General features: G+C 39.8%; 1 protein-coding gene across 1 annotated transcript in view; it reads right to left on the bottom strand.

Annotated features, from left to right (window-relative positions):
* The window catches only part of LOC307017774 (polypeptide N-acetylgalactosaminyltransferase 10-like), a 70,084-nt gene that overhangs the window by 39,053 nt on the left and 11,775 nt on the right, over nucleotides 1-19,256 (bottom strand). Inside the window, exons 2-3 of the mRNA XM_079647548.1 lie at nucleotides 5,597-5,699; nucleotides 4,599-4,737 (exon numbers count right to left, since the gene is read on the bottom strand). Of these exons, the coding sequence (XP_079503674.1) occupies nucleotides 4,599-4,737; nucleotides 5,597-5,699 (242 nt within the window). The remainder of the gene's footprint in view (nucleotides 1-4,598; nucleotides 4,738-5,596; nucleotides 5,700-19,256) is intronic.

The raw sequence follows: 19,256 nt of genomic DNA on the forward strand, positions 1-19,256 counted from the left end.
AACACTTAGCAACACACATTTCATTTTCATCTTCACCAACAACTCTTATTTATTAATGTATCCCAGGATAGTTTTTACATGAGACAATAACTTTTTAACTTTCATGTTTTACTGTACTTCTGATTATCATCAAGCCTTAGCTATGATGCTAACATAACATGATAAGTATGTCCTCTTGTTTAGAACTTAAGTGTCTATCATATTTGCAAAAATTGTAATTTGTCTTTAAAACGAACACTGATAACATAAACATTATTTTTCTTTTTTTTTTATGTACAGTTTAAACAGTGTTGCTTTTGGATCAAATCCATTCATGGTATTTCAGTTCAGCAGTGCACACAACAGTGTTTATACACACATGAACATTGACTAATGTGGTGGAGGAAGGAAATCAATGAATAGCTAATAAACAAAAGCTGGTTATGCTCAGACTTAATGTAAGTAAGTGTTTGGCCTTATAGATTCATGGAGATATTCAGTTTGTTTCATTTAGATGTTCAAATGCTAATTGAGAGCAGGGTGGGAAATCTTGTGGAAGCAGGAACACCGGCCTTTTTCTTCCGTGCTCTCAGCCCAACCTGATCAACCCTTTAATAAGACGTAATGAAGTGTTCCACCTGCTGGTTTGACCTTCCCTCCCATTCTGTTGTCTTTCTCTCTCTCTCTGAGTAGTTGAGGAAGAATCTGTAGAGACAGTAATTATCTCAGAGTCTCTCAGGCCTGTCTGGCTCCACCTCTGTCTTTCTTCCTCTTTATCCTTCTGTCTGTCTCTCTATCACACCCTTCAGACAGTGAGTGAGAGTGCAATGAATGAATGAATGCTGCTGGGAGGTAATGGCCTACTGAGCACTGTTGTGGCACCATGTTGTCAGACAGACGTCACTCTGCTGTCACTTCGACCAAAAAGAGAGACACACCTGATCCCCCCCCCCACCACCCTGTGCTCTGCCCAAAGTCTTTGTATTTCCTGTGGAAAGCGTAAAGAAACTCTGAGGTTCAGAGTGTCCCAGATATGCAATTTCTGTGCTTTTGTTTAGAGGGATTTCAGGCTTCGACACAACAGCCTTCCGCCTGTCAGGTCAGACATTGACCCTGTTTCATTGGTCCGTGCATGATTGAGCCAAGAGCTTGCTTTTAATTAAAGATGTTGCCAAAAAAATAAGCCGCAAATGATCCCATAAACCCAAGAGTGTGCTTATTAAGCCCTATCATTAGAGATGATAACCATGGTTGCGTAACACACTTTCAACAGAGTTACACAACGACACAATCACAAAGCACAGATTATGATGTATCTATTGAAGGCTTACAGTTGTTGCACTGACAGCTGTTCCTTTTAAAGGATTCAAATGTGGCTTGTTTTAAGTCATTCATAATTGGTATTGTCAATGATGTGTTTCATTTAATTACATTCAAACTGCTTTGTTGTTGCAACCCCAAACAATACACCACAAAATAACAGTGTTAGTGATCAGAATCAAGCGTAAATGGATCTACATTTCCTTGAAAAGTTATATATACTGTAGCTCAAACTGTAAAATTACCATTATCGTAAACAGCCTAGGGGTAATTTCAGTCTTTATGAGCTGGTATTTCTCATGCCTGGGCTCTTCTGGATCCTCTGTTAACATTAGTGCTCTGTGGGCTAAGAGGAAGGGAATGATAAATGTACAAATAACGCTGCTGTCCAGAAGGCTTGGAAATCATAAAGTCTCACATTTTATGCCACAGCTGCATTGCTCCACCTCGTAGCTCACCAAAAGCTCTGCTCCCTTTACAGCTTTGAACATGAACAAATGTTTTAAATAATTTGAAAGAATTGGGTGCAGTTTGTTTTGCAGCGTTGATAAAGGTTGTTAGGATAACTTTAGGATGGAAAACTCTTCATAAGTGTTGTCTTACAGTGACCGCAGGAGCGAAAGAAGCCTCCGGATTCCTGTCACGCATCAGGTCAGCAGGGTCTGATTCTGTTGATATTTATAGTGTTGCTGTTGTGTTTATTTCCAGTATTTTTCTTCTTTAATGAGTCAGAGAAGAGCTGAGAGAAACGCAGCAGGCTGTACAGTATTAACAGGTTCATATGGCTCATCATGTCTCTAAAAAGTGTTATTCAACACACTTTATTCTGGTAAATGTTGAACTTAATGAATGCCTCATCCTTAATGAATGCCTCATCCATGCCCCAGGACAACAAATAAAATAGCAGTTGTGACTGCTTAGCGCTTTTTAGGCCTCTTAGGTGTTGATATGCTGAAGTTTATCAATTTATGTTTGTTCTTTCTATTCTATGTTTTGATAAAAAAATATTATTGTTTAGTGGGTTTTATTTTCAATCTTACATTATGTGTTCCATTTCATCTAATTGTATTAAATGTGTGTGTACTATATCATTTATTTCCTGTGTTTATGTTCATTTTATGTCTATTTCCTTCCTCAAAAGCTGGACTTGTTGTATGAAAGAGACTTTATAAATAAAGTGCATACTTATGGTTCTAAAGTGCTAGACAAGTGGATCACCAAAATCAGCGTCAGCAGATCACCAAAATTATCAACACTTCTCTTCTTGGAATATCTCGACAAATACTGGTAATATTTAAAATGTCCATGGGACAGAGGCCAACAAATACATACAATAAACAAAACAATACACTTTCCAATTTCCGATCTTCTCCTAGCTCCACTTCTTCCTCAGGAAATCACACTCCAAATATAACCCCAGCCCCCCTGCAGTCAGAATAAAAGCTTCTGAAGAGCAACAGAGCAGAAGTCTATCTGTTCTTCACACCTTGCAGCGGAGGGGGACATCAATGACGATGTTAATTGCTGTCAGGAGCATGGTTTATAAGTGCATACAGTAGGTGTTGTGTTGTGTGTTATCAGCTGCTGTCAGTGTAAAGCTATACATGTCTCCTGTGAATACACTGGACAATTGTTCCTATTATTGCCTGTTGTAATGAGTTGGGACGGATCCAAAAGGAAAATTAACGGTGCTATAAGAAGGCTTTGGTGTTCAGGCAGAAGTGACCTAATGTGGGCACCTTCATCGCATCCCAGCAGAAGGTTGGGGGGGGGGGGTCCACAGCATTTACTGATAGCAAAACATGTGTGTTTTAGTTATTCATTCAGTATTTATTTCGCATTTGTAATATTGTGTGATTTAATGCCTGGATGGCAAGTCACATTTGTGTCTATCCTAAGGTTATAAAGTATTGACTATGGACTAAGGTCAAAATCCTTTCAAGACAATTCTCAAACCAAAACAAGTCATTTCGCCATACATTTTGCTTTGTCACACTGTAACATAATAACACATGCACTCAGGCAGTCAGATCCACATTTGTCTCCTACAATCCACATTTAAAGATCCACAGCTTTCTCTTAAATCATCAGGAAACTCAGAATTGTATCAGCTAATTGCTGTCTTTCTTTCTTCTCCCCTCAAAAACAGACATCACAGTCATGCTCTAAATCTGGCCTCTCATCTAATAGTCAACCTTCTTTTTTGAGAACAACAACCATCTGTCAGGGAGGACCGGGAGTCAGCAGGTTTTCAATCCAACCAAAGGCTCCACCAGGGTGATTCATTTTTCCTTTCCGGTTGATGGAGTGCCAATCTGTGAAATAACCTGCTGCAGTGGTTGGCTGGAATGAAAAGCTGCACACGCTCAGCCCTCTGTGGCCCGTTCCTGCCCCCATTCAGATGAAACTGCTCATACAAACACAGGAGATTTATTTCTTCTTAAAAAAAAGGGCAGTTTAGCCCGAGGTTACTTGCCGCTTCACGGGAACATTCTTAAAGGAAGTGCTTTTCATCTGGTCACCATTGCACAGTCTATACAAATGACTGATGTGGCACTTTGAAATGGCATCACAACACCAACATGGCTCATATGGAACAGCCCTTTATTTTGTAATTTATTGAGTCAAAAATAAAAATCACCTTTAGTCATAGAAAATTCAAAATCAAGTAAAAAAAAAAAAAAAGATTCTAGAGTTCATTATTCACTGTTGTTGCATTATGGCATTTGATTGATACTGCCAACTGTAATACACTTTTGTTTTTTTTAATAAACAATACATAATAAATTAGTCAAATGAATAATAAATGTTACCGTCGAACACCATTGAAGTCACTTAATTTATTAAATCACTTTATATTTTGACTTTATTTCAAAATCAGACCAGTCTTCTAAAAGTTGTGCTGAAATTATGAAAATAAAAATAATTATGAACCTTTTTTTGAAGTGTCAAAGCTCTGTACTTTGGCTCCTGATAATCAAACAGGCCCCACCTTAGTGTTTATCTTAACACCTTATCGCTGGATATTGTTCAACTTTATTACATTACATTACATTACACGTCACTTGTTAGATGCTTTTATCCAAAGCGACTTACATACTCAATACTGTGGACAATCCCCACAGGAGCAATTTGGGGTGAAGTGCCCAGGGACACAACGACATGCTGACTGCAGAGGGGTTTGAACCTGTGCTCCCATGATCCTAACACCAACGCACTACTCCACTGCGCCACATGCCTCCCATATTCCTTATTCCTCCCTAGACAAACACACACCGACACACTCATACGGGACTCACTTTGGATTGCGGATGTCAGGGACGGAGCGGTTGAGGGAGATCCGGTCGCTGACATAAATGTTGAAGCCGTTCTCCCTGTAGGCCTGGTCGACCCTGTCAGCGTCCGTGAGAGGGAACGCTTTCCCCTGTTCACCATTACCTGATCAAACAGATTACAGAACACCTCCATTTCTTAAATACACCACACTGAGGTACGGTCATATTGTATCAAAAGTCTGCATACCTTTCTAAATGTTATCAACCTTTATGGGCTCATAGGCAAAAAGGCGTAAAAAAACGAACCTACTTTCGTTTTGATAAGATAATGCAATATTCAAACATCAAAAATAATGTCTGGCACAGTGTTGAAAGTAGTTTTCTAGTGTTTAAAGTATTGCGCCTCAAGGTTTGGAGTTTTATCAAAGAAAAACCCTGATCTTTACAGTCAACAGAGATCAGACCAAAATAAAAATTATTTTCAGGCCTATTTTTACACGGGGGAAACACATATTTTATTTAAAAAGAATCAGGAAGCAGTAAATATCCAGTAAAAATAAAAAATACCTTTATCATTAAAATAAATACACGTTTTATTAAGCCGAAAATATACATTTCCTCCTAAAACAAGTGTGGAAGATAACCTTAGGCCTATAACAACTCATTTCAGGAAGGAAGAACCCATTCCAACTAATTTACACTTTTCGTATAGAGGTTGATTTCCCTGAACAGCATATAAAACTGAGTTGGTGATGATTGTAGCAGATATAAACTATATTTATGACAGCAGAAATGCATTCAAAGCAGATTCACACGGCTGCTGCAGAGCTGGAGAGCAATAAGACTCAGAGATGGAATTGCATGGTGTGTTTGAGAAGAACAGTTCATCTACATATATAAGCGTATGCATGTGTGGATCTTTCTTCAAAATATGGGATTCCTGCCTTACAGTGTCATGCGTTCCTCTTCTATCTATGAGGGATCATCTTTGGGGAGCGACTAGGAGGAGGTTTGGGACTTACCAGATCGAGATAAATCTGTTTTGATTGCTTCATAGTTATGCCAGTCTATCCTCTGCACGCCATCATGTATCACCTGAACATCCTTCCCCGCCCGATTAACCGCCTGTGGAAACACACAAGCAAGGAGAAAGGCAGTCATTATTGCTGTCAAACACACGGATATACTGTACTTGTTGGAGCATGTCCATCACATTCACCAACTTTAAGATGATCATTGTGGTTGTAATGGATCCATTTAAAAAAGTTAGTGTTTTTAAGGACCCTTTGGCATCTGATATTTGAAAGTCAACTGCATAGAAATGTAAATTCCAGAGGAAATCAAACCCCAGGCAAAACAATGAGAAGACATGAAAAGGTCCATCAAACTTTGGCCATATCTCAAAACTCTCAAATGTCAAAGTGTCTATAAATGCACCAGAAGGGAGGGTTTTTGAAACTGTTCCACTAACTCATAAAATGTGCTTGATAAATTTCCTCGAACAAGCTTCCAAGTCTCTGTTTCACATTAAGTTTTCCATTACCAAGATTTATTTGGGTATTTATAGCTACAAAACTGAACAGCTAGAAATGAGCTTAGTAATGTTAAATCAACGAGGGAAGAGCCAGATGAATTTGATTTCTCCTACAGCCTAAGCAGTGGCGGCGCCAGAGTATTTTTGTTGGGTATTCTATGGTAGGGCTAACCCATACAGTGGTGGGGCTCAAGTCAGTATTTGCAATGTAATTACATACACGCTATATCGCCCCCCTTAACAGTAAAACGCCACACGTGAAGTTTAGATTATTTCCCTGTCTCAATCAAAATGGAACTGTATGAAATAAAACGGCACATTTGTCTTGTAGTAAATAAAAAGGAATCACTGTGTCGTGACGTATGATAGTACACGTTGAAGATCCAATGGGGATACTGAATGGCGGTTCTGACTGATCTCATCAGTAATGCATGACGCAGACCCAATGTTTCGTTGTATAAAACTCCCCCACTATTTAGACTATTCCTTGCACCCCTCTTCTAGCATAAGGCCGAATGGTCTCAACCATATTGCATCAGTGACGTGCACTTGTTGTTACAGCAGGGTCAGTTTGTGTGTTGTGGACACGACCTGTATATTTTCACAAGCCGTTTTCTCAACATTTAGCATTTTGCTTATTATTTAATTTAATTTTCTTACTTTAACATAATTTTTCATGGTGGGGCTAAGGTGGGGCTAAGCCCTTTCTTGGTATGGCTGAAGCATACTCCAGCTATACCCTGAGTACTGAGCCTAAGGCTTTTGGCCACTGTCAATAAACCTTCAACTTGTACAACACACTGAGAAATGGTCAAAAGTGATGTCAATTATTTAAAATGTTTTTCTTAATGCGCTCAAATTTGCTAAGCCACTGGCGTGCATCTTTAGGAACACTCGCAGTTATACAACAGTGCAGCACACACAATAAGGTTTTCTTCCTGGTCCCCTGTCAGAATCAGTGTCAGTGAAGAGATGTCTCCAGAACATCACACCCTCACTTCCAACAGCGCTGTGCTGAGAGTTTATCCACAGAAAGTGTGCACTTCTATTTCATGCTTGAATATCCTGCGAGGAGAATATCAATGTGATGACGCAGAACCCCGCGGAGGCCTTATATACACAACCACACACAGACAGACAGAGACGCTGCAGCTCCGCATACAGAGACAGAGGATGCTTCTTCTTCCATTTAGTCATTCTACACAAAGAGTGACTTTCAGTGACTCTGCATGGTGAGTTACAGGATCACAGCACAATGGAGGAAATTAGCGAAACATTTTAAATACAAATGACACCACTGACTGTGTGAAATACTGAATCATTAATTAGACTGCGGGCTTATAAGAATATGACACCGAATAAAAAACTGATCTACATACACACACATTTGGTTGAGGACTTTTGGTATGTGTGTTATGGTGTTGTTATTCAATATTTCCGATGACCAAGTTTTTACTTTTGGCGGTAACTGGAAGATTGTTGACATCCATCCATCTATTTTACTATACAGTCACATTGTCATTTTTATCATTTGGATTGTCTGTGTTCTAAATACATTGTCTTTTTAAATCTATACACTGTCATATTTTGCATGTCTGTCTGTCATTGGATAGGGACCCGTCCACTGTAGCTCTCCCCAAGGTTTCTACAATGTTTTCCCTTTTAGATTCTCTTTGAGAATATTTCCTTATACGCTACGGAGGTCTCTGCTGCAAGGACAGAGGGTGTCGTATGATGGACACACTGTAAACCCCCCTGAAACAATTGTCTTATGGCTTAGATTGGGCTATTTAGCTCAAATGGGATTGATTGGTTGGTTCCTGGGTCTGACAGAGACGAGTTGGAGAGTGGGGACATTTTGGCCCGTTCTCACAACAGATCAAGAGTTCATGTTTTGTTAAGGGTCAGGTTAAGTTAAGGTAAAGGTCAGGTAAAGGGATTCAGTAATAAGCCACTTGTTGATGCAACACATATCTTTTCAAACTGCGAAGTTGTGGGGACTCGTGTGCATAATCAGACTGCATTGGCTTCAATATTTGAATGTTAACACTTAAAATCCACACAAAAATGCAAATTGACATCAATCCACCTTAGAATATATAACTGGCCAGCTGCCACCTGATACAGGGACAAGCGTGGACACCTGTTTCCACCTGTATGTATTGACTTATTATTCCATCTCCTTGCTGCTCTCACATAGATGCTGTATAGGAGAATAATTAATTCAGCTCTCTCCTCTTTCCCCTCTTATTTCCCCCTTCTCCTCACCTCTCTCCCCCCCCCCCCCTCCCTTCCCCACTTCTATTCTCCTCTTTCTGTCACAGGCAGACGCCCTCAGTGTGTCATACAAGGACCTGACAAGCAGCAAGAGTCCATCTGTGCAAATGTATACTAAGAAGAAGCAAGATTGTGCCGCCCCATTTCCTCCTGATTAAAATTTCAGCACACGTCGCCATGATATTCCTCTGGGGCTTTTCTTCGTTCTCAACAAGACCTTGAAAAGCAAGACAAGGAGAGAGGAAAACTTTTTTGCTAATGTGTGCACATGTTTAGTTTTGTGGAAGCAGAACGGGGGCGGGAACTGAACCTAACAAAAGTAATTGAGAATGACAGTCGAAGAGGATGAGAATGAAAAAGACAGAATAATCTGCAGGAACAGACGGGGGATGAGATCGTTTCATGTGTTAAACAAGTGGGGTAAGACAAGTAAAAGGAGTCTGCGAAGATTTAAATTCTCAACACAGTCTCCTCTAATGGCCACTTGACTTTCCACAAATCGTGGATGTACTCTGGCTGAGAGACTGTCCTAAATGCTCATTATAAACTCAACTAACCAGCAAGTGCAATTGTTTAGTTATTCATTTAGATGACGCTGTTGGGATAGTTATTAGTTTGGCAGGTATTTGGTCAAATGACTAAATAAGTAGACAAATTGAAGTGATGCCTTTTTGATAGCACTAAATAAGATGTCCGGGGATCGCCAGAGCTATTACAATTCAAATTGAGGGGGAAATTAATATCCCAAATTGGATATTTGATAGAAATCCATTTAATCATTGACTAGATTTTAAAAGCGGTTGACTTTATAACCAACAGAAGAACATAACTATTACGTTTATGGCTCACATGAATACTGTACACCCAAGGCTCATACTTTTTCTGAACAGGACTAACATGACTCACATTTAATGAACATTTAAACTTTATCGTGAGCACGAGAAAACGTTGTTCCCCTCCGTAAAAAGCAGAGCAGAAGGAGCTCCATAACACTGCTTAATCTTACAATTCTTCGTTAAATGTAATGATAGAAAATATATTGCATCAAGTTCCATTTGAGCAAAAACAACACACTGTCCCAGTATGACCCTTTACATACTCACCCCACAAATGAAGCTAGCAGCAGCATCATAATGAACATACGGATGCAATGTGATATGGTTTAGAGACTAGAAAAGTTTCAATCTTATAATTCACTGTATAAATGAATGATACAGAAACTCAACACTACGTAACAGTCTTATTTATGATGAGGATACAATTATTGTTCTTATTTAGATTGGGGAGAAATATGTTTTTTTTTCTTATAAGAACTGTTGAATGTGAATGAAAACAAATAGTTTACTATGAAAACTTCAAATGGAATGTCAGAGTGCAATGTGATATTTGTGATACGAGGAATTATTTACAGTATGAACCCAGTTCCATCACAGCCAGCTCATAAGAATGCAAATTCATAGCCAAGTCACACGCACCCGCCCCGATGAGGCATTGAAACAGAGCTGAAAATAAGGCAGTACCAAAGAAAGTAATCCGTTTCCCTGCTTTACTACACAGCAGAATATTGCCTTCCTCCAGTCGGCTAATCACCATCATCAGAAAGCCAAGGCTCCATGCAGCCACAAACTCATTTCACTCTGGGCACTTTTCCGCTCTATTAATATTTGAGACAGCACAAACACACTGATAGGACATTGGAGGAACAACCCACGAAGCACACAGGCTGTGCCTTTTCCATCCAGCACGCCCTCATTAACCAACAGGCCCCAAGACGTCTTATAAATGACGGAGGAAACAGAAAACTATTTTTAAAGCATAACAATTATTTTAAGCTGAAAGTAAGCATGGGAGGAGAACTGAAAGGACAGGGATGTAAATATTGTAACCTGGCAGTGAGAAGCCTCATTACATTTAATATAGCCTTTTAGAGCTCTGTTTAACTGATGACAAAAGGCCATGTGTCAGTCCGTGTTTGCACACAGATTCACAATAGACAGACTGAGAGAGTCAGTTAACAAATGTGTGGGTGTGTTTGCATAAGACATGGAGACAGACGCATGCAAGTTGCCTAACCTTCCTAAAATGGATTGTGTGTCTAATATCAAAATATGTCTTCTTCAAAAGGACACATCCTTATCTCCAAATCAGACAAACGCTTCACTGCCAGTTTTAATCGTATATACTGTAGTTTGTGGAACATTCTGGTCAGAAATGGAAAGTCTGAATCGTTTTTCGAATCAGCCACACTTGAAGGCGGGTTGAAAAGTCTGCTTTAAAGATAGGTAACATTGTTTAAATATAATGGATACAATTGTACATTTTAAGACTATGCAATATCCATAAGTGCTAATCCCAACAATGTACTGTATTAATAGTTTACAATATGTATGTTTTTGTTTTATTTATAAGTATGTATGGTTATTTTTATTAATGATTGTTTTAACAGTTTTGTATGTTAGGATTGCTATTTCATATGGTTATACCTCGTGCAATTACCATTTTTTTTAACAAAAACACCTAGAATTATATTCTAATGTATACAGTCCCTCATGAAAGATATTAATTATCTCGACCGACCAATAACAGCATGAAGTGGGTGTGAAAGTTGGGTTGTTGTTACAGAAAGTTACAGAAATCGTCGGGAACAACTTTAGCAAGAATTGTTGCAATTGATAACTGCAGTTGTATTGATGTTACGAGCCAATACAGAAGAGAGGGTAAATTGAATGCCAGACACATGTGATGTTCTATTATCTACTATCCAATCATAAATAGGAATGTTCCATGGCCATGACTGCTGGGCCGGATGAGCAGAGAGTCCTTCCTTCACTAGTTTAATTGATTGCGGATGGCTTTGTTCACTCGAATAAATACAAATAAAATAAAAAGCTTAAATGGGTAGCCACAAAGACTTTGGCGGCTGCCCAGACTGTGTGTGGGAAAACACTGCGATCTAAATGCCAACAAATGTATTGACTGTAAGAGGGAATGATGATAGTTGGAATGAAACCAAATGCAAGTGACCAGAGCACGGGGATATTATGGTATTGTCAAGGCCAGAAAGCATATACTGATTTATTCTTCTTCTAAATGAAGGCCCAAGATCCTTGCAGAAACTGTGTGGAGGATGGAATAGTGATACATAATTCATTGCTGAGTCGTTATGACATATTCAGTATGGAAATGTAGACAAGACCTAATCGAGGACATTACGGAGGGGGACACTGAAATTGCAGTCATTCGTTGGTCCATTGGTTTTTTTCCCCTGGTGACCTCGATGGAGGGCTTTTCAGATTAAAAAGAGCCTCTCTGAACCGCTGGCTGCCTAACCTCATTTCAATACTGCTGTGGTCTTCTGTTAATCTGCCCAACAGCAGATTATGTTTGCTGTTTGGTCAGATAGGCTGGGATTGGTGCTGCTGCTGTGGGTTTAGGCTCTCAGCAGCAGTTCTAGGACATTACACAGAAATACAGCACCTACATGCCAAAGAGGCATGGATGAAGTTTTGTTTTTTTCAATTTGATTTATTTATTTTATTCTGAGATAAAGACTTTCTAGTCTACTTTATTATTTATGCTCACTGTTGTTATTCTTTCTTTGCTATCATTGTCCATCGTCAGCTTCATGGCCTGCCTCTATAGTTGTCAAGGATATAATGACATCTTTATTTATTGAATCTTAGTCATTCAAATTGAGATGCGTTTTCAATATCCTTATTATTTGATGAACAAAATGCTTTCCTCGATTTTCCTTTAGATGCATTCAGGCCTAATATACTCTGATCTGTTCTATGGTCACAATGTCACCTAAGGCTGAATTCATCTTCAAATACTTGCTGGCTGCCAGGATGTTTCCAGAGTGGTCTTTCATTTTCAGAGGAACATTGCCCAGGTAATATCGCTGTCACCCATAAGGGATCACTCAAAAGTTGCTGGTGAAAGGATGGAGGAAAATAAGATCTCTGCAGTAGTACAAGTTTTTTTTTTCTCTTGCTTTCACCTCTACATTTATTTTCTGGGCTATTGCCTGACACCTTCAACATTTAGTCTTAAATTAAAGCCTGAGGTGTGAAGTGGACAACTTCTTCACGCAGGTGGTGACTGTGGTTCTCCTCATGTGGCTTCTAAACTTTGTCAGAAGGTTGTTATGACGTGGTAACTAAAAACATATATTACTTTTACTGAAAATGTGTCAGTCTTTTGTGGACGCTTGCTTGTTACACAGGACTAATGCTCTAAATGTGGGCTTATAGCACACAGATAATACAGACAGATACATCTAAGGCTGCATACAATTTGTACTTAATTTGATTTTAAGTTATAAACATGATGATGCAGTCTTATGTTGATGATGTTCATTATTGCCCTAGTGCTGAATGGGCCATCGGGATGTACTTCCTCAGGAAGAGGGACATGCTGTGAACAAACACTGCATCTTAGGAAACTAAACTGGAACTCATGCAGTCAGAAGGCAAACATAAGTGTAAGTGGCTTGATGGGTTTTAATGTTAACAATGATGTTGTGGGCAAAGTCAATTTGACTGTGGCTGCTTGAATTTCATAAGGCAGGCACTGCAATTTAACACATGGAAAACCAAATGAAGTTAAGCCTCATTTATTCTTTCTGCAAGAATGTAGTGGTGGAGTAAAAGAGCTGGTCTAGGCAAAAGTGCCATGTGTCCGTGAAGAACAAATATCCACATTTATTCTCTGAGGAGGACAAATCAGACCACCTTGGGTCAATACTTCCCTTTTTAGTTTCCTCTCCTTCTAAGGGCCGACAGAAGTTTGAAGTGAGAAGGGGAAACTTTTCTGTCCTTTGCTTTTCCAATTCACCTCGACCCTGAGAGACACAATTACCTGTCTGCCCTACTCCAACTCACCTTCTCCTTCTCCTCAGTCAATTTGCCTTGGCTGTCTTGAGTTATCACACAAAAGCATAAGCAACCAATCTTTCTATAAAAATAGTACACTATTGTGTAGCACCAGACTACACGATTGAATAGGCGTCATTCCCCAAAGTCTGGAAAAACATACTGTACGGATAATGTCCCTAAATCAAAGAGATCCAACTGAAAGAAGGGGAAGGAAATCCTTTGTGTTGAGCTTAAAACCATCCTAAAGGTGTGATCATTTAAACGGCGGAGAATAGGGGAAACAAGGGAAAAAACAAAATAAGAAGCATACAAATAGATACAAAAAGAAAAAAAGAAAACAGCCAGTGGCTAAAACTGCTTTGCTGAACCCATTCTGTTGTTTGGTGAAATATCTTAGCCCTAAGAGAAATATTGAGTTATGAAAAATCTAATTGGAAGTTTTGACTGCAGGCCTAGACATGTTTTCAAACTCCCCCCTCCCCCCCTCCCCCTGGACTCCTGCTCCACTGCTCTTTGCGGTTTAAGTTGCAGATCTCCAGGAGGAGTTTGAGGCAGCGAGACCTCCCTGGAAGAGGAGTCCGGCCCCCCGACAGGACTCATTATCCACAGCTCTGCTGCGAGCAGAGATACCAGGCAGAGGACTGGACACAGGCCATGACAGATGGCTGCTTCTCTGCCTTCTGCAGGCACAGGACTGTGCGTAATTCTTGGATGCGTGACACAGACGCAAAAACACTGGCAATGTTGAGACTTTCATGTTGTGTGAACAGTTTCACCCCTCGCAGGATGTTTATTCAGCAGGAAAACAGTGAGTCAGTGTTTATCTCCACTGCCATCAATGCAAATATGAAGCACTTGCTATAACCATCACAGTTTTTTGCACAAAGAAGAAGTCAGTGCTCTTTTTAAAAATGTTTCCCAAGATTTAATTTACACTTTGATTAGCAGCACGACATTTAATCTTCACCACAGATTTACTTTTGTAAGCATTGTGCATCTATTTTAAGGAGAAACAATAATCTTCTACATTGTTTATGCCATACAATAAGACTAAAGGAGGAAACCATTTGGAAATTGGTCAGCTATCTTAGTCAACCTAATGCAAGGTATTTTACAACATGCAATTTAAGTTATAATTGAACTTTAACAGGAGACAGTCTGTTCATTTACAGCTATGGAACCACTGCCATGATCACAGCTTCCACTGGCTCCTATCCAAACCCATCTGAGCAAAGTGCTGTTCAAATACACTCCTTATTATCATGTCTTCAGGGAAATACTGCGAGGGGGCCATTTAGTGCTGAGTCGAGATGCTGCCAACTTGATTGCACGTTCTCTCCTGTCACATGGTCCTTGGGTCTAATGCAGAACATGGTATGGTTCTCCCATGTAGGGTGAACGTAGGGTCAGGGTACAGTGATATAATCTATATGAGCTGTTGAAGCATCCTTGAAGAGGGTGAGTAATGATTCTTGGAATGCTGTTCTGTGACGCTGGACATCACTGCCCTTATATGGAGGTGAAGTATCACCGAAGCTAACCATTCTCAATTGAGAAATAAGTCAGATTTCTATTGCCTGTTGGAAATGGATTTTAATTTCAATGTCAAGGGAAAAAGAGGATCCCTCTTCCAGCAAGAAATAAATAAAACTAATTTGACTGATCGTGTTGCAGCTTATAGTTCCCGCCTGTTGTTTTATTTCTTGGAATTGAAATAACTTGGCTTGTGTCCCCTTCTATTTTTATATGAAGACCAATTTTCTAGTCTTCTTGTTTTTCATGATGCAGCCATGAGTATGTTAACAACCCCCTCACCCTTTCCCCTGGCATCCTCTCCATAAGCAGAACTCAGCCTTGTCTCATCATGTTGCTGCTGGCTTTGGCTTTGGCTGCGTGGGAGGCAGGGTTCCACCGTGGGGATAGAGGACAGATGTGGCTTACATAATGATCGGCAAATCAGTTATCTCAGTGGCCCTAATCCTACTAGCATCCCTCCATACATCTCCCTACGGCTGCCTCGTCCTACCCGTGCCAAGGCTTACTGTGCCGTGCTCAGCCAGAGGGCCACTGCTTGTTCACACCACTGGTTAGAAAGAATGAATCGAGGAGCTCAGTAGGGAGGGCTTTTTACAGCACCACTGGAAGACAATTACCAACTCATGTCAGTAAGGGGACAGTCAAGCCACAGGATGAAAGCTTGGGGTTCAGTTGATTCAACTGACAACTTCCAATATGAGAGCATAATGTGAAACAAAGTCAGCAGAGGCAACACTTTAAGAACTGTCAGAAAGCCCCTATTCAGTAGCTGGTTCGTAATGAAATAACATGCTGTTCATCTACCAACTTCTTTCAGCTGGCTGCCTCACATCAATGCTAGGTACAGAGAGTAATGACAAGCAGCAGTTCACCTGAACAGCAAGGAGAGCCAACAATAAAATAAGAGCTGTCATTGTGGATGCATTTGCTGGGCTTTGTTTCTGAATCCAAAATAATTGAAGGAATACCTTTGAAAAATAACTCGATACTTATGACATGTTTTCATCAAGAGCTTTATTCATGTGTATTTCTTCGGCTTTTTTACAGAACTAAAGACAAATAGGTCATCGAAAGCCTTCACCTTGTCTGAGGTTGTTTTATGCAATTTATGTTTTATGATTTGAGCAGCACAAATGAAATCCCATTGACCTTCATTATATTGGTGTGGCACAGACGTTTTAGAGGCCGTTAAATCAAGCCAGGGGCCCTTAAATATAAAACTATCCTCGGGGTACATTTTCGAAAAGCATGTTTTATTTTTTGTAATCTGGGAAAACAGACGCTTTGAGAAACATGTAATACTATCACAACGACAGGCCAGTTTTTGGAATCCAGAGCACTGAAGAAAATGCCACCAACCCCAAAATATTAGATTTTTCTTTTTGACACAGAAAAAGGAAACAGCTTCTGAGATAGTGTGATACAGAAAGATTACCAGAAACCCTAACGCTGTTTGCACAACTCAACGGCGCCTTTTCATCGTCTCAAATGTTCACCACACCCACATGCAGAGCAGAGGTCTGAAAGCAATCGAAGAGCCTTTCAGGACCCATCTCCCAAAAGAAAAGGACTCAATATGAATAGGCTCCTCTCACTCCATTAAAATCCAGTCTTTTGTTGATTTTTTTTCCCCGTTGAGGATAATAGAAATCTGATGCTAGTACAATGGGAAACATCTAGGAAGAATCTTAGGTATAATCTTACAGCAGGTAGGGACACAAGTTATGTTTCCATCAGCATGACATGTATACGGTGTTTCTTAAAAGATAAGAGTTGTATATTGTTCTAGATAAATGGATTGTTGAACCCCTTATGGTGCTCTTTATCACTTAATTAAGGCCTAGACATCCAGTGTAACTTCCAAAAAACTTTGTCAAAAAATACCCCGCAGTTGAGTGACAGCAGTGATGTCATTGAACTAGATTGTATTGCATCAGCTACCACCTAAGCCATTCAATGAGCTTGGAAGAAAATAGCAGCATTAGTTGCTTGTTTCATTTCCCTTCTCTTCACCAACACAGCTTATCTTTTCAGGCATCGTTTTACATCCCAAATCAATGCCAATGAAAATATTTGACCAGGGTTGGGGGTGGAGAGGTGTGTATGTGTGTATGAAATGATCAAAGCCCTATAAATGCTAACAGTGACATCACCTGCTGTTCCTGCGAGTGGCTCAGTAAGGAAAGCCATGGTCTAGCAGAGCAAAAAATGCAGCAATTTCTCCCGGAGACAGCACGTCAATCTTCAAACAGCTGTTCAGAAGTGCTGCTGTATGTGCAGACTGATTGCTGAAAAGTGCTGTAAGACTAGAAAATGAGACTGACTGCTTCAGTTCAAAATCTTACTCTGAAGCTCTCTGAACTGTAGGAAACATCTATTGCATCACCATCTGTCAAAATGAAACAAAGTTGTCACACTTCACAGAGATGCATCCGCTGTAGCCTAATGGTGAGAGAAAAAAAGGTTTCATTCTGGAAACTTGGGAGTTCAATCCAGAAGTGAGGGAATGTGGGCGAAGAAAGTCAAAAATAAAGCCTACACTACTCCAGGAACAGCTGCTGTAGAGCTGCTGAAAAAAGAGGTTCAACCCTCCATCTCCTCGCTCACAATCTTACACAAAGAAGAAAAACAGGTTGTTCTGGGTAATCAGGCTATGGCAGGAAATCAGACAATACTAAAAGCATTTGCAGCACAACTTCTGCTGCTGCGTCCAACTTTTGTGTAGTCTTTTTTCAAAAACAATGTCCTGCACTATGTGATCCCATTCTTCTTTTTCCAGTTAATATTATATTGCAGTGATTCATCGATCTGCTGACCACAATGCTCAACTTTTCAAAAATGTACTTTTAGGCAGCCGAATTTTTGTGTAAAAGAACTGGGCTCCATTTTCACGAAGGCAACAAAACTAGTCAAACTTAGTTGCCACCAGGTTGTCCTTCCCGTATATTATACATGAGGAAATGTATAGAATATATATAAGTTGAACTTTTCTATGGGCCACTGGGTGACATTTCAGTCTTTCTGTAGTGCTGAGCAGGGGTCAGCATGTTTTTTTGAGGTTCAATTCCCAGTGTATGAGATCCTGGCCTGCACCTTCACTTTGTTTGTATGAGAAAAAAAAATTCCGGAGCTCTATTTACTTTGTTAAGCTAGTGATACATTAAACCAGAGGTGCCCAGTACGTCGACCATGACCGCGGGGGAAATGCTGGTAGATCGCGAGTCATTCATAAAAATAAAAAAAATCCAGCTCTGTTAAAATAGACAAAACAGGTTTTGATCCCTCCTCCCTTGGCCTCCCTGCCACTTAATTCAGGAGTTGACTTGATTGACAGAAAAAGCGACCTATCACTTTTCAGTCTGTTAACCCAGAATGCAAAGCGATACAAAATCAGTCAAGTGCCGGGAAAACTCAAATTAAGTTAAAGAGACAAACAATAAAATGAGTGCGGGACCGAGCAAAAAGCTAAAAACATAACACTTCCACCCAGAATGGGAGGAAGAATATTTGTTTGTGATGTCACATTCAAAGGTTATTTGCAAGGCCGGATTAACCATATGGGCGACCTGAGCAAGTGCCCAGGGGCCCTTGAGCAAAGAGGGCCCTCAGTGACAAGATGAAAAAATATATATATATATATATATATTTTTTTTTTTTTTGGGCACAACCTCACTCTTCATACATTGTTTTAAATGACACTCACTCTTCGCCATAAATAACACAGCTTTTCTATAGGGTCAAATTAATATATTTTCTAAACCGTCTCTGTACTGTAGGTCTCACTCAAGCCCTCAGGAAGTGCGCCGGACTCTGATGAGAATATTCGTTGTGGCCAAACGGCGGTACTACACCTTCGTTAGGTTGCTGGGCCCGGAAACACTTTTTCCCATTGACTTACATGGGGAAAGAGTGGTCTGTAAATCGTTGGATAATTTTTTTTAAACTACCCAGTATGAACGTTTGCATAGCCCTTATTAAAAACATTCGGTCCTCAAGTTGTAAAATGTGCTAATAACATTATTCTGAGAGTTATGTTCCTCAGCATTATGAACGCGCATCCAACCCACGGGACCGCGCCGCCCGGCACGTTCATGTTACGTGTTCAGTACTACATGCGTTTTACTTTTACCCATGGATGCACAATAAGAACGGACCATATCGCCTTACTGCCAGTGAGCCCACGGAGCTGTAATAATGGATATATTGCACATGTTTGCTGTAATTCAATTCAAAAAAGTTACACATTTTACAAAATACACATCCTGTAACAGTTTGGAGGATTTAGCAGCCTGGTATATTACACAGTTTTAGCGGCATATATACATAAATATATATATATATACATAAATATATATATATATATATATATATATACATATATATATACACACATGGTTGGTATTTAACAAAAAGGGGTGTTATAGTCTGTGTTGTAGTGTGTGATATTGGTATTTATGG

This window comes from Notothenia rossii (assembly GCF_949606895.1).
Source record: "Notothenia rossii genome assembly, chromosome: 9".
Lineage (NCBI taxonomy): Eukaryota > Metazoa > Chordata > Actinopteri > Perciformes > Nototheniidae > Notothenia > Notothenia rossii.